The sequence below is a fragment of the Pimephales promelas genome, chromosome 21 (assembly GCF_988280905.1).
Source record: "Pimephales promelas chromosome 21, fPimPro1.hap1.1, whole genome shotgun sequence".
Lineage (NCBI taxonomy): Eukaryota > Metazoa > Chordata > Actinopteri > Cypriniformes > Leuciscidae > Pimephales > Pimephales promelas.
The window spans coordinates 27,889,358-27,904,269 of record NC_142789.1 but is presented as its reverse complement, the minus strand read 5'-3'; the positions used below and the strand labels follow the sequence as shown (position 1 = coordinate 27,904,269).

Sequence of the window (14,912 nt, the reverse complement as noted above, 5' to 3'; positions counted from 1 at the left end):
ATTTCTCTTCCATAAAGAAAGGATTGTTATTTCAAGCATGCCCTGATAGAAGCAAGGCCTCCATATCTTTAGCATCATGCAATTGCCAAATGCACTACCCAGCAGTCCTTAGTGTTGTCATAAGCATCCTCATTACAAGAGAGATGGAGGAGACATTTGGGAAGATAGAGGGATTGAAGGAGAGACTGAGAGAGAGAAAAAGAGAGAGAGAGAGTGCTTTGTTAGTTTTGCCATTAATGCTTCATCTATATTTATTTGTTAGTTGGATCCATAGTCCTCTCTCTCTCATATAAGGCTCAGTCAACTCGGGCTCCAGTCAGCCCTCATGCATGCAGGCATAAAGCAATCGAGAAAATAAGATAAAAGAAAAGAGGGAAAGAAAGGAGAGATAGAGTCATAGTCTGAAATCAAGGATCATAGACATAGAAAACGGAGAACTAGATGAAAGAAAAGGGAGAGACAGAGAGATAAAAGAAGAGAAATCAAGGGGTACGAACTGATTTACTGAGGCTGCACTCACCCGTTTGAATAGTCTATGGTCCATCAAGGGGCTTTGCATAAACAGCAAAACAACACCAGACAGCTATTAGTACACACTGAGGTACGGTTGGGTTGGGGAAATGGGACCAAACACATTAGGGCTTTCTAAACACCAAGGTGCTATCCTATGACTCCTGGCAATCGTGTTGGTGTGACTGAGAGAAATGTGCCCATTAGACGTGCAAGTATACCATAGTGTGAGTTGTGTGCAAGCTAGAAGAACATCAGGGCCGTAGGTACACAACGTGCCTGGCCTTTGGCCTACCTGTGGCGGCACCGCAGCAGAAACCGCATGATTTTTCTGGCAGCTTGGTCTTGTCTCTTGGTCAGTAAACTGCTTCTAAAACAAAATGATTAGCTTGAGTGGTTATGCACACTTGCAAATAAAACCAGGCATTTATAGAAGAAAAATGCATGCACAAAAATGTTTTGCTACGGCGAGATGCTCGCTAATACTTAGCATTAGGAGTTTGTTCAAATCCTACTTCCAAGTATACAGAAATAGTAATAAGCTGCACTACCATAACGGATTAAACTGCGATTGCTGCAACAGGTTGTGTGACAACAAATGGCACACAAAAATAATGATGCTTCTATGTGTACTTGGACTCAAACTGTTAGTGAATTAAATCATTTCCCGGGGTCCGACTGGCACTGTTTCAACAACAGATTGTCTCTTAAAGTAAACGGGAGGGTTTTGAATGCTACCATTCTTCAGAAAGTTGATTTGGCAGTGTGTCACATTTGAAGTGCTGGCAAGTACTCCAAAAAGACTGCATTTTAGAGCCACAGTCCCATAACTTGAGGTGCAACGACACTCAATAAATGCATGCATAACTTCCTATGCAGGAATGATATAAAGATGGAAAGCTTTTTCATTATTTAGATCATGACTTCTGGAGTTGCCAAAGTGCTCACACCATAAACAGTGTTCCTTTTATAAATGCTGAATTTTTATACACTAGGCCATAGATTTGTAACCACTAGGTTTGCCCAGTAAGAATGCTTTGTACCTGAGTTTGTGCTGCACCAGTGCAGCCGCAGTGGCTCGGCTGCGTGGGTTCGGCCGGCCGAGCTCTTTGTAGCTGCGGTAATATTGCTGGATCAGCACGGCTGCCCTGCGACTCTGCTGGAACTTCTTCTGTTCGTGGTAGCTGCGGAATTTACTCTGGATAAGGATGGCGGCCAGCGTCATCTTCTTATAAAGTGCATACTGTCAAGAGGACAGAGAAAGAATCTTGTGTCACAAGATCTGTAGCAAACTACAACATTAGCCACTCGGCAAATCCAAAACAAATAGAGTGCCGAAGTGATGACGTCACTTTGTAGGACAACTTGGAAGCTAGTGGCACGTGCGTTCCCTCGATCGAAAAGCTATGCATTTTCCCCATAGACTTTTGGAAAATCGCAAAAAATAAGATCTGTGTTTAACAAAGAGCTGTGACCCTTACACGTTTTGTCTATCAAGATAATCTTTACAAGTTAATCCAAAATGTATACATTTTGAAGCCTATATAAAGTTTTTAAAAACACAAGCAGACACAATAAAGTTTAAAAAACCACTGGCAGGCTATAACTGTGTGTTTTATGTCATAGATCAAAACGTGAAAATATTTAGAGGCTTTGTTCACCACAGACCTTATTTCAGGCAATTTAGCAAAAACCCATTCAAAAAACTAGAGGCCAACCGATATGTTTTTTTTTCACGCCGATGCTGATACCGATCTTTGCCGGCCGTTTTATTTTGGCCGATATTTGCTTGGTTTTTAACCTCTATTTGAAAGAAAAATGTAAAAGAAATGATAATTACTTAACATAGACAAACTTTCTCAACAAAAACATTTTATCCTCTCAAAAAATGTCCTGAAACATGTATTTTTGGCTTGTTTTGTTTGTTGACGGACAAAGACAAATGGACATAGCCTAATTATCACAAAAAAAGGAGAAAAAAAAACTTTATTATATTTTATTTACTTTAACTTCTAACAATAACGTATTTTACTAGTAAATTGCTGTTGAACGACAAAAACAACCACCAGATGGGAAAATGATATTTTACAAAAACTTTAAATGCACCACGGTGCACCGTCCGTCTGTTCTTCAGACAACGGCATCCCGCTGTTGGACCTTTTAGTCTACAGTGAAATACAGTCACACTTTACACTGTTTGGCCAGCATTTTAAGCATGTTTAATCCAGCTACTAACTAACAGTCAGTGTTGTGCCTGAACGCGTTCATATTTAGGTTTGCTGCTCACTCGGCTGGAAAATGACTCTAGTGGCAGCGTGCGTCAAACACGTCTTCCACGACAACACTAGGCGGCCCACAGATGCGCCTGCTTAATAATCGGCTTGATATACTTGGATATTGGCCGATGCCGATTATATTAAAAAAATGCCACCGATTAATCGGTCTACCTCTACAAAAAACCCATAGACTTTAGGGCGAGGGAACCGGTAGTGCTAAAATGCTAACTCTTTTCCGCGTTTTGGCCTACAGAGTGACGTCGTAACTTCGGCACTCACAGCTGGGCCATTGCATGTCAAAAGTAGCTAAATAACTAAACCTTTCCGAGCAGGCTGCATGAAATGAGCTAAATTCATCTTTGTTCAAATCCATAACCTTAAGTATAGGAGATAGTAACAGTGATTAAGAAGCACCACTAACAAATGTCCATTTTAAAGCAGTAGAAGTTGTAGATGAAGCAGGAAGTTTTACCTTCAAGGCTATCCATGTCAGCTTGAGAAAGAGAGAGAAAGGGAATTTAAGGTACCGTTTAATAATTGATCATTTAAAAACGTGTACAAACAGAGGTTTCTGAGTGTTGTCGGCCTACCTGTTTGTACCTCTTATAACAGCGCTGAATGACAGCAGCTGCCAGTTCCTGCTGCTCCCGAAGTGGACGACCCTGCAGGATGGGGGAAGAGGGGGATAAGGTAGGGTGGAGAGGACAGGAGAGAGATTAGTGTTCACAAGGAGGCCTGCAAGGCCACAGAGATGATGCCATCTGATTCCCTTTGTGCCTGGCCAAGGTGTCCTCTTAGACTGGCAAAGTTGCGTCGATATGCTCTGAGACCTGGGAGAAGGTTATTCTTCGCCAGCAGAAATCTGCTCTGAACAACCAATGTGGTGTGGACTCAGGGATATCTGCGCATCCCGTTAAAACAGACAGATAGATAGAGGGAACAATGCAATCATTCCTTATAGCAAGGCCATGCTAAGCTCAAGCAAATTTCCCCATGCTTGTCTACAACACTGACCCTATCTCTGCCTTTGGAGCGCACACCACAACAATCACCTTTCATGTCCAAAGATCTGGGTTGATATACCTTAAGTTCAAGAACACCATACAACACAACACAATACACCAAGACCTTTGAAACCGGACCACCACGAACACTGGCAACACACCACCAATAACCTACATAGGTGACACCTGGTGACTGGCACCTGGGTGAAGCCCTGCCCTACCTTGTACTTGCGGAAGGTGTTCTGGACCTGGCGGGCTGCCTCGTAAAGTTCTCTCTGTTCGGGATCAGACAGGGCCAGCTGGGTCAGGTCACGCTCCTCCTTGTTGTGGGAGGCGTTGAGAAGTGCAGTCCACTCAGTGGGGGACTGAAAGCCAAGCTTCCCAAGAGGACCGTCGAGTTCCGGCTGTCCTCCACCGTGGACTGAGGCCAGGCCAGGAGAGTGAGTTAGGGGCTTGTTGAACAGGAACCTGGGAATGATTGGGAAAACAATTACATACAAGAACCCAAAGAGTTTCTTGAGAACAGATCAACTTTATGATGAATCACCTCTCTGCATCTCCAAGGTAACTGGCCAACCAGCTCATAGTGCTGCTGACTCCAACACCGTCTAGTGTAGTGTCTGATGCCACAAAGCTTTCCCTCTTGATGCGATCAGACGTCGCCTCAATGACTTCCTCCGCTAAAGTCATCATGTTCATGTTCTGAAACAAATTGTTAGGTACTTTTAAAATCGCACCAGTAATGTTCATGAGCTCCAAAAAGTGACGGATTTACAGGACGGATAGCGAATAATATTGGCACTGAGACACTAGACAGAAGCCAGAACGTGTTTTGCGAGGTCTGTCAGACTTAAAGCACCACACTCATCTCACCTGCAAGTCTCCGGTGTTCTCCAGATCCTCTTGGCTTGTACGCAGATCAGAGATCGTTCCAGCGCTAGCAACTTCTCTTAATCTCAGTCTGTTCGCGAGCCTTTCCTTGCCAAGACCTACAGTTGGCACTCTGCGTCCTGCAGCCTGTCTGGATCCCCAACGCCCGCCTCCACAAGCTGAGCCAAGCTTAGTCTGAGACTGCTCACCATCTCCCTGCTCTTTCTCTACAGTACCTTCCCTCGGTTTGGAAGGGCACGTTTTAGGCTTGTGGGCCTGTTCTTCTAGTCCGAGAGGGGCAGAGCAGGATTTGCTGGGCCGAGTTTGAAGGGTCTCTGGATTGGGTTTGTGTTTCTTGCTCAACGGGGCGTCCCCGTGACTAACGCTGCTATAGAAACTGGATGGTTCTGACCTGGGTCTCCTCAAGTCTGCAAAGGTATGAAGAAAGTGCCAAGATGAAGAAGACTTGACCAAATTGAAACACTCAACCTGACCTTTGCAAGGTCTTGCTATTATTTAACTTTATGGAAGTAAAGCAAACCAACTGGCAGAATAAAAGATTCCAGTTCTCACCTGAGCTGGAGCTGGAAGCAGGACAAGTGATGCTGCTGTCTTTCAGCTCCGTACCCCAAACATTCATCCACCCCTCTGCTGCTGAGGCCTCAGTAGATGTTGAGAAAGGCATGCTGGCAGTTGTATTCAGTGCTCCTGACTGCTGCTCCTCCCTCTGAAGGCTTTCCAGACATTCGGCAAGCTTAGTGTGGCCACGGGATCTGGCTATAGCCAGCGGTAAGCGGCCCAAAGAATCTGGGATGGCCAGCGCTCGCCGATCCCATTTATACAAAACCACTGCTGCTTCCATATGACCCAGAGCGCAAGCCCACATCTGAAGACATGATGAAGAGTTACATTTAATTTGTGTGCCATATTCTATATGAAACTTGAAAGGGATTTCAATACTCACTAGTGGGGTACAAGAAAAATGATCCACGTTTAGAGGATCAACCTCAAGTTCCAGGTCAATGCTGTCTGCATGCTTAGTGCTGTGAAAACAAACAGAACAGAACAGGTGAATGATGTATATGCGATATATATGGGCATTTCATGCCAGTTTGCAATCAGTATACGGTACTCACCGCCACTTAATTAGTGTTTGGATAAGGGTGGTGTAGCCCTGGGCGGCTGCCAGATGAAGAAGAGTCATGCCCCTGAACGTTTTGGAGTGGATCAGGTGCTTGGACTTGGCCCAGCAGGCGCGGTTCATCATTTTTTCACAAACCACCACCACACGGCTCTCAAAGGAGCTGCCAGCCGGACCTTGGCCCTGGCTCTGACTCTGACCAGGTGAGAACTACACCAAACAACAAAGAACCAAGTCAATTCTAAAAAGCTAATGGTGATATCCGTTAGTTTAGAGCTAGACAGCATGGCTCAAAAGGATACCTGTGCCTGCTCAGAATTGCTTCTTCCTCCTTCTCCTCCTCCTGTTCCGGTTCCTCCGCTTTCAGATGATCCTCCACCGCCTTGTTGCTGCTGCTGTTGACCGGCCATCTCTGCCATCCTTCGCTCCATCTGCTCTAGGCGTTCCAGGATGGACATTCTGAACTGGTTATCTGCATAAAACACGAGGAGAATTTAGACTGCTGTGGATACATTTCAAACACCTTGTTTTTTTATATTTTAAACACAGTACACTCTAAAAAATTCTGGGTTGTTTTAACCCAATGTTGGGTAAAATATGAACAAACCCATCCATCCAATTTAAAAAAGTTAAATTTTTAACCCAATGGCTGGGTTTGTCCATATTTTATTTAAAATTGGGTTAAAACAACCCAGCATATTTTAGAGTGAAGGACTTTGAAATCATGTACTTTCTTAATTCACATTCCTGGTCTTATTGTGCACGATTCATCAGTGCATGTTATACCAAAGAAAACAAAATGTTTGTCTTCATAATCTTGGCAAATTTCAGCTGACATCACCAATGCCATTTATAGGTGTGTTGCATTGGTTCAAGGTTTTTCAACTGCAGTATTCTGCTGTAGCAGGTGGAAAATCACTGGTATGAATACCAAAACATGAGTCCCGTCCTATATTATTTCCAGATGAATATATTGTTTAACTCAAAAAAATATGTCATGTTACAGACGTAAAATGGGTTTCACTTCGATACCCTAAATGGGTCAACTATATGATATTTTTTTTTATCATTTTTTTATAAGTTATTTAAAAACATCTCTTTTTTATATCTAGTGCAAATAGGCTGCAATTCTTAAAAAACAGTTTTAAATGGTATACTTTTTTTTTTTTTTAAATGTACAAAACCTACACAATAGTATCTAGTTGCACATCCTTTGTCCACTTTAAAAAAATGATTTCCAGCGACTACGTACGCTCATAATGTATTATTTTGTTGTAGTGCCGGCTAACATCAATACAAATTTCTTGCAAATACCATATTGGCACCAGTTCTGTTTCACACATACTGAATGAAAGCGAATCAAATTCTAATGAATGGAGATACACATATGCATTGGATTCTGTGCTTTTCCTCCACAAACATCCACCCTTGCAGACAAAAAGAGCAGCTCTGAGTGGAGCTCCAGTGCAGCTTTGTTCAAACACTACTGCAGTGTTGGTGCAGTGCAGATGATGTCATTTCCACCTGCTGCTGGCTGGCTGGCTGCCTGTCTCTCTCTCTCTCTCTCTCTCTCGCTGCCTCCACTCAGAATGCGGCACACGTACGCTCATGTAGGCTGGGGGAGGGGAAAGGGGAGGAGGGACCAAATTGTTCTACAACGGGGCTGTGACATAATCAACGCTCTACTACACCTCCAGCAGCCTGGAGACGACCAATCAGATGCCAGCAGACCAGCCAGGCAACAGAACACTTGAAAGCTTTGTGTCAAACCTAAAACTGTTGAGGGGCAGCGTTTCAAAACAGACAGACCTAACTCATGTTTATTAACGCAGAGATGGAGGATGTTTACGGAAAATTGATGCGTTGCATCGGCTGTGAATGTATAAGGTGAATTCAAGGTAACTGAACCACTTTTTCGCAGTCGTTTCAATGTCAAAAAGTGTCCCAATGTATCAGAGATCCTATACAAAATCAGCTCTTAAGACATGCCACAACAAACAAATGCATGAAAAAATGTAACATCATGCAGCCTTATGAGTTCCAACTTTTAATATGAACTTAAAAAGGTCAAGATTCCTTAAAAAGCTGCAAATACACACGAAAGTATTTTAAAATGACATGTTTGTGTGCATAAATCCCGATTTTCCAAGCAACCAACAACAACCTTCACTAACACAGACCAATGATGAACCTCATGCATAAACTAGCCCCCCCAAAAAACATCAACAGTACTAAATAGACTGTGCCAATCTCTGTTACCGTTTTCCAGGAGATGTTACATCAGCCTTGGTGCTGCTCCTTTGGCCTGGGTATCTCTCCTGGTCAAGCGGACCTCATGTGGGTGAGCACAAGCCTTGAGTGAAAGGACTAAACTCTCTACTCGCTGGATGTTTGAGAATCTCATGGTAATATCCTAATGCAGAGAGCCCAAGCCGGTTTCTCTATTTCATCAGAGTTGCATCATGCTCTTGAGAGTGGGGGCTTCTGCACCACTTTACAGCTACAAGAGCAACAGGGGCTCAAAATCACTCACTTGTTGAAGATCTGTTGCGGTTTATTGTGCCTGAGATTGGTAATAAAGAGACTATGAGCATCAGAATTGAAACAATGCATCCATATGGCTAGGAAGAATTAATGCACATTAAACCGCACCTGCTGACAGTCTTGTTTTGCACATGAGGTAAAAGTGCAAAATTAGTGCAGAATGCAATTTGCACAGAGCAAATCCCCATCATGCAGGCCAGTTTGGAAGAAGGCATACTATGTCCGAATATATTAACAATGATGAAAGTCCATAAATCTACAACATGCATTTGGAAATATGACACTCTTCTCCAGCATTTGATGAAAAACAGCCGGCATCTCTCTAAAATAAAATGTAATTTATAGTCTGCAGATGAATGACAATTATATAGCATTAAGTAATAAAAAAAATGCATGTCAGAAATAAGTCTAATGCAACAATGTGGAGGGAAAATAAGTTTTTATGATGGTCTTGATTGTTTATTGAATACTGGATGATTGCTTTGTAATTTCCCCCCTGAGCATATCCAATATTTGCTGCATCTGAGCTCAGAGAGCATATTGACTTTTTATTTTTAAGGTTTTAAATAGACAGAGCTCATGCTCTGCTGAGCATTTCCGCAAGGATTTGCTTTAAATCTATAACAGACTGATATCCTGTTTAAGCCCATCACTATAAATGCATCGAACAGAAATGGAAAAAAAAACCCACGAAATCACACAAATGTCCCTTTCGACAGGATTTAGCTGATAATGTGCAATGATTTTGTCTTAAGGGGATTTGAGTCAAAGCTGGGATAACAGCTCCTAAAGCTGTGGACATTGGTAGATCTGGTAGATCATGACCCTGGAATAGGTGCTTGTTTTGGATAGAATTGGACTGAGTGCTATGATAATGCCATTATATCTCTGTCAGTCATAATCCCAGCACTGATTATTCGTATTAACTTTCCACATCTAACCCGAAACATCCCTTTGTAGCAATTTGAACTCACATTTAAGGTCTCTGATTGAGATTTGTAAGATAGCCTCAGACCAGAACTTTGAAGGACTCCAGTACAAAGACTTTGAATCTAAAGCACTCTTATTGTTTATGTGTAAATGTTTTATGTCCATAATATATTCGACTATCTATAGGTTTTTATGCATTTACATCTGCAAGTAATGGACCTTCAACAAAGAGTTTTACTGCACTTAAAGTACTGTGGTCATTTTATCCATCAAGAGAATTTTGCAAAATGAGGAAGATATTGACTGAAAAATTGGAAACATTTTACAGAAAAAAGTAGGGCTGTCAAACGATTAATCGCATCCAAAATAAAGGTTTGTGTTTACATAATATATGTGGGTGCACTGTGTATAATTATTTTATATATATAAATACACACACATGCTTGTATATATTTAAGAAATATTTCATACTGTATATAGATTTATATATAATTTATAATTTAAATATTTTATATATAAATAATATTTTTTTCTTAAATATACATGCATGTGTGTGTATTTATATATACAAAATAATTATACACAGTGCACCCACATATATTATGTAAACACAAACTTTTATTTTGGATGCAATTAATCGTTTGACAGCCCTAGAAAAAAGCTTACAGATCAGTATTCGCTTTAAATGACCATTGCAACACACACATGAAAACACAAAATCTCCACAGAGAGTTGTGTATTCTAATTACACATGAAACTAAAAGCCAGCACAACACAGTACTTGCTCAGATTATCCAATATAGTTCAGACTGCTTGGGGGATAGACATACAAACAAAAAACAGTTTAATCTCAATCGAGAGCGAAAGCAGCCCGGACGGGACGGATCTGTGTGGGCGCTCCATTAGCGGACTCAAGCCATGACCGCAATATTCCTAGAACTCCACAGGAAATCTCATCAAAGCAGAGCAAGGAACTTTGAACTGCAGATTTAGGGTTGATTGTAGTGACCTAGTTACAAGTTTCCTTGTAAGGGCATGCAGGCAGGCCAGAAAAACAAGAATCCTCTTAGACTTCTATGATGTGATTGCAAATATTGCAGATGATCACACAAATAAGACAACTAAAAACAAGTGTTCTTCATAATAATAATAACAATGAAAAAGACTGAATAAAGGCAAAAGACAATAGCCATAAGTTATCAACAGGTTGGTAGAACAATTCTAATAGGTCTGTCAGCACTATTACACTGAAGATTTCAGAATAACTGTAGAAAAAAAGGGCAACTTTATGGCACAGTATATTCGTCCTCTCCCTCTGGAGCACTTATCAGAAGAAGGGCAACAGTCTGATCCTCTCAGCATCACTGTCGCTGTCCACTGCCTGTGGTGCTGGAGACAGACGCACTACACCTGACAGACTCAATGCAACCACACGCTTCACAAAGGAGATCTGGAGGTCTCGGTTAAAGTTCACACGCCGTACAGTCAGTAGCACGTACAGTCCTTCCTGGTTGTAAAAATGATTCTACAACCATTCATTTTAAGAAACTTCCGTGTAGCAGCTAAATTAGTCGTATGTGGTAAATAATTCCCACAATTCACCCAGCATGAGCTCTCTAAATCAATGAAATAGCTTTCCAGAAGAGAAAATGCTCACAATGTTGTAAACAAGGGAAAGAATCTCGCAGGACACATAACAAAGACACTGACACCTGGAGTGCAGAACTAGAATCTATATTCATCTTTAAACAGCCGGTGCATGTGGATCAAGTTCATGCCAATACGAAAAGAATCATGCATACAAACCCGAATCAGCCAACGTGTTATCTGTCAATCACACATGCTCTCCATCCAGCGTCAAACTAACCGCAGGAGCCGCTTGGCACATGAGCCAACAACAATAGAACAAAGTGTAAGTGCGGAGAGTGTAGGGAGAGATAAAGACCCCTCGTCCCCCCCTCCTCTACACCTCCTCCTGTTCCCTCCCCATCCCTGCTGCCGATGCTTTATCTTTCTCCGCTCGCTCATGGAGAAGCGGCGCTTCATCCGCCGCAGGTACGCGCTTTACGCACCGCTTTACGCGCAGTCGTGCGCCACCGGCTGGCTCTCCAAACACTCGCAGGCACGACAATCGTCCTTTTCGAACGGAAAACGTTCGATTGCATCGGGAAACAAATCGTTTTGTCGGATCTTTTAACATTGCGAATGCTCTACGCGCACCAGTCATGCGTCTCCGAGTTTTGTATCGTATCGCATTTTAATTATTTTTTTTTAAACGTGTTTACGACAGCTTCTGCACTCGAAGCATTCCGCCTTTAACGTGTGACTAAAACCGCGCGTTTTGGCGCGAATCTGAGGTCGTGCGGTGGTTGGATATGGACGTGTTTTTCTTTTGGGAGTGGCAGCGAAACACAATGGAGGCGCCGTGATCACTCATAGAAGCGCTGGGAACAATGTGACGGTCGCTCACACGGGTGTTTTGCGACAAATCTGTGTCAACAGGAGGCAGGTTTACTGCTCTTGCCCCTCTCAGCCTCTGTCCTGTGGTTCAGTACCTGCAATGCTGCAGACAAACTGTTTTTCTCCTCTCTGCATTATGACAAATCAGGCCAGGCGGTGTGTGTCGTTCAGTGCCACGCACATAACGCGCTGGATGCGCGCAGTCTGAAGCTCCGTTTGACGAATGAGATCTCAACTCATAACCTTTGATCACCACTCTTTTTCAGCGTTTTTATATTCCTAAAGTTCACCTGACTAGGCTACTGTATAACACACTCAACATTGGGATTGCCTCAAATATATCTAGAGTGTAACTCTCTGATGCAGGGATGAATGTCACAAAGAAACACGAAAATATCTTATTTTTTAGGATCTAGGACACATAACCCCCCGCCATAAAACATATCATATCATTACTGTAATGTAAAACGATATCTTTAAATGGTTAAAAGTTAATACTGATTTAAAGTGAATTATTGTGTCCAGACTGGATGGTTTTAATTACTCCATTACAGTAATGGCAAGCTAATGAGGACTATCATTGAGAATAATGAGAATTAAAATCACAGACACACTATGAAAATGATGAAAACGCGTTGAAATGATAATGAGGTTTTTTTTCACATTAAAGTTGAGGACATTGGGGGAAATATTATATGCAAAATATATTTTTTTCTCATGATACTGAGTGAATTTTAGTTTTGAGTTTTTCCCCTCCAGGCTTTTCGATATATACACTGAGTACAACCTTGAGATTTAGGAAAGGCAGTATAAAAATAATCCTTTTTTATTAAATATGACCTGGATATTTCTTTGTGAGATTCACCCACAGAACACAATCAACAACAAACCATGATTTGATCACAGAACAAGTCCATATAGTCTTTATAACCTGATAAATATATACATATCCTGTAAGAGGTTTTTTTTCCCACACTGGCAATGACAAAAGACATAAACATACACCACGAGTGCCCTTTAGTCTTGTCTTTTTCAGCCTCATTTTTAAACCAAACATAACCTGGTTATACAAGTTAGAAGGAGTCTCCCCTGTCCAACCCAGCAGATGTGGATGATAGTCGTCCTTGTAGACCTTAAGATGTTACAGAAGTATCTGGCCCATATTCAGGATTTGATAATACAAACCACAGGCCAAAAATAAAGAAGCAAATAAGAGCAGAGTCTATTCTTTTTAATTTCCCTTTAGACTAGGCAAACGCTACCTGGCCACTCAAAACAAATAGCTTAACAGCAGCCAAGTGTCCATTATGCACCTGCTAGTCATTTGAAACACAGCTTGAAGAAGTATCTGCCATCAGCCACCCAGAGATTTTTCAGACAAACATGCAATGCACAAATTAAACATTTAGTATCCATTATGCATGAAATAGCATGTATTATATTCCAATTCCCAAATTTCATTACACTGTTTTGCTGAAAATAAACAATACCAAATGATAAAAAAACAAAAAACAAAAACAAAGCAACACATGATGTAAGATAAATCAGAAACGTACCGTCCAGTGAGAGCCAGTCGTGTTGAGAGGAGGGCAGGGCAGGGAGGGCACGGGCTTTATACTCAAACACCACTGAGTTGGAGATGATCTGACTGCTGGCTGCCACCTGCAGGGTCACCAGGCCCGTGTCATGAGCTTTGAAAGGAAATGAGACACAAATTAAGAGGGTTTTTTTTATGTGCAAAGAAACAGCTTACAGTTTCCACACGTTTGCAAACCATTTACAATGTTAAAGGAGTAGTTCACTTTAAAAAAAAACTTTTGCTGATAATTTACTCATCTTCATGTCATCCAAGATGTCCATGTCATTTTTTCTTCAGTTGAAAAGAAATTAAGGTTTTTGATGAAAACATTCCAGCATTTTTCTCCATATAATGGACTTCAATGGGAACCAAACGGTTCAAGGTCCAAAAGACAGTCTCAGTGCAAACTGCGAACTGTTCAAAGGGCTTTAAACGATTCCAGACGATGAATAAGGGTCTTATCAAGCGAAACGATCGCTCATTTAATAAATAAATAACAAAGTTTACATTTTATAAGCTCAAATGCTCGCCTTGCTCTGTTCTGTGTGACTCTCCTGTTTGAACTCCTTCATCAAAATGAACAAATTTTTTTCCAAGTCAATTTGTTCATTTCGTTTGTTGAACGAACCAAATGACACAAAAAAAAACATTTGTTCATTTTGATAAACAAGTTCGAACAGGAGAGTCACACAGAACAGAGAAAGGTGAGCATTTGAGCTTATAAAACTTAAACTTTGTTATTTTTTTTTTAAATGAGTGATCATTTCGCTTGATAAGACCCTTATCGTCTGGAATCGTTTAAAGCCCTTCGAACAGTTTGCAGTTTGTACTGAAAGTGTATTTTGGACCTTGAAACGTTTGGACCCCACTGAAGTCCATTATATGGAGAAAATCCTGGAATGTTTTCATCAAAAACCTTAATTTCTTTTCAACTGAAGAAAGAAAGACATGGACATCTTGGATGACATGGGGGTGAGTAAATTAGCAGCAAAAGTTTTTTAAAAAAAAGTGAACTACTCCTTTAAGAGTATTTTTGTTTTTATTGATATATTTAGTTATGTAACAGTGGAATCTTAATGAGTTCTCTATGGCAGCTGTTAAAAAGAGTCCTTTGTTTGTTCATAAAAGACCACATGATATATTAATGGACTACAGTATTGAAACTTAACACATGAAGGTCAACATTTTTTCTTTTTCTTTTTTCAGCTTGGAGAAGATGTTGGTTTAGGATGATGATTTGGTTTGGCATACTGATTTTTTTAAACTTTATTTGAGATTCTGAAATGCAGCAGACTCACACTTTCCCTCCAAAAGCACAATTTAAATGTGTGTGCAATGTGCATGCAGTTTGTATAAGTGCCCGTGCTGAAATACCTGGGCAGTAGCAGCGTAGCACCCCGGGCTGGATGAGGGAGGCTGGAACTGTTATCTGATCAAACAGGCAGGTATATTCACTGCTGGCCTCCTGCCATGGACCGGTGATCAGAACCTTCACCCCACCCTGAGAAATATATACCAATAATGAGCCTTTTATATAACCAATTAAAGCTTGCAAAGGCAACAGCATCCCTGAGATTGGTTGTTTGCATTTACTGAAT

The 14,912-nt window shown here is 41.3% G+C and overlaps 1 protein-coding gene across 10 annotated transcripts in view; it reads right to left on the bottom strand.

Annotated features, from left to right (window-relative positions):
- camta1b (calmodulin binding transcription activator 1b) overlaps positions 1-14,912 on the bottom strand; it is a 302,050-nt gene that overhangs the window by 6,186 nt on the left and 280,952 nt on the right. For 6 of the 10 annotated variants that reach the window (XM_089125207.1, XM_039673486.2, XM_089125209.1 and 3 more), the window contains 14 exons: positions 14,689-14,815; positions 13,292-13,426; positions 6,104-6,273; positions 5,797-6,011; positions 5,625-5,703; positions 5,234-5,546; positions 4,664-5,088; positions 4,338-4,492; positions 4,012-4,258; positions 3,377-3,448; positions 3,259-3,279; positions 1,554-1,753; positions 806-880; positions 521-551 (listed from right to left, as the gene is read on the bottom strand). In XM_089125207.1, coding sequence (XP_088981333.1) covers positions 521-551; positions 806-880; positions 1,554-1,753; positions 3,259-3,279; positions 3,377-3,448; positions 4,012-4,258; positions 4,338-4,492; positions 4,664-5,088; positions 5,234-5,546; positions 5,625-5,703; positions 5,797-6,011; positions 6,104-6,273; positions 13,292-13,426; positions 14,689-14,815 — 2,265 coding nt within the window. The remainder of the gene's footprint in view (positions 1-520; positions 552-805; positions 881-1,553; positions 1,754-3,258; positions 3,280-3,376; positions 3,449-4,011; positions 4,259-4,337; positions 4,493-4,663; positions 5,089-5,233; positions 5,547-5,624; positions 5,704-5,796; positions 6,012-6,103; positions 6,274-13,291; positions 13,427-14,688; positions 14,816-14,912) is intronic. The other 4 variants (XM_039673483.2, XM_089125205.1, XM_039673484.2 and 1 more) reach the window with 4 other exon arrangements.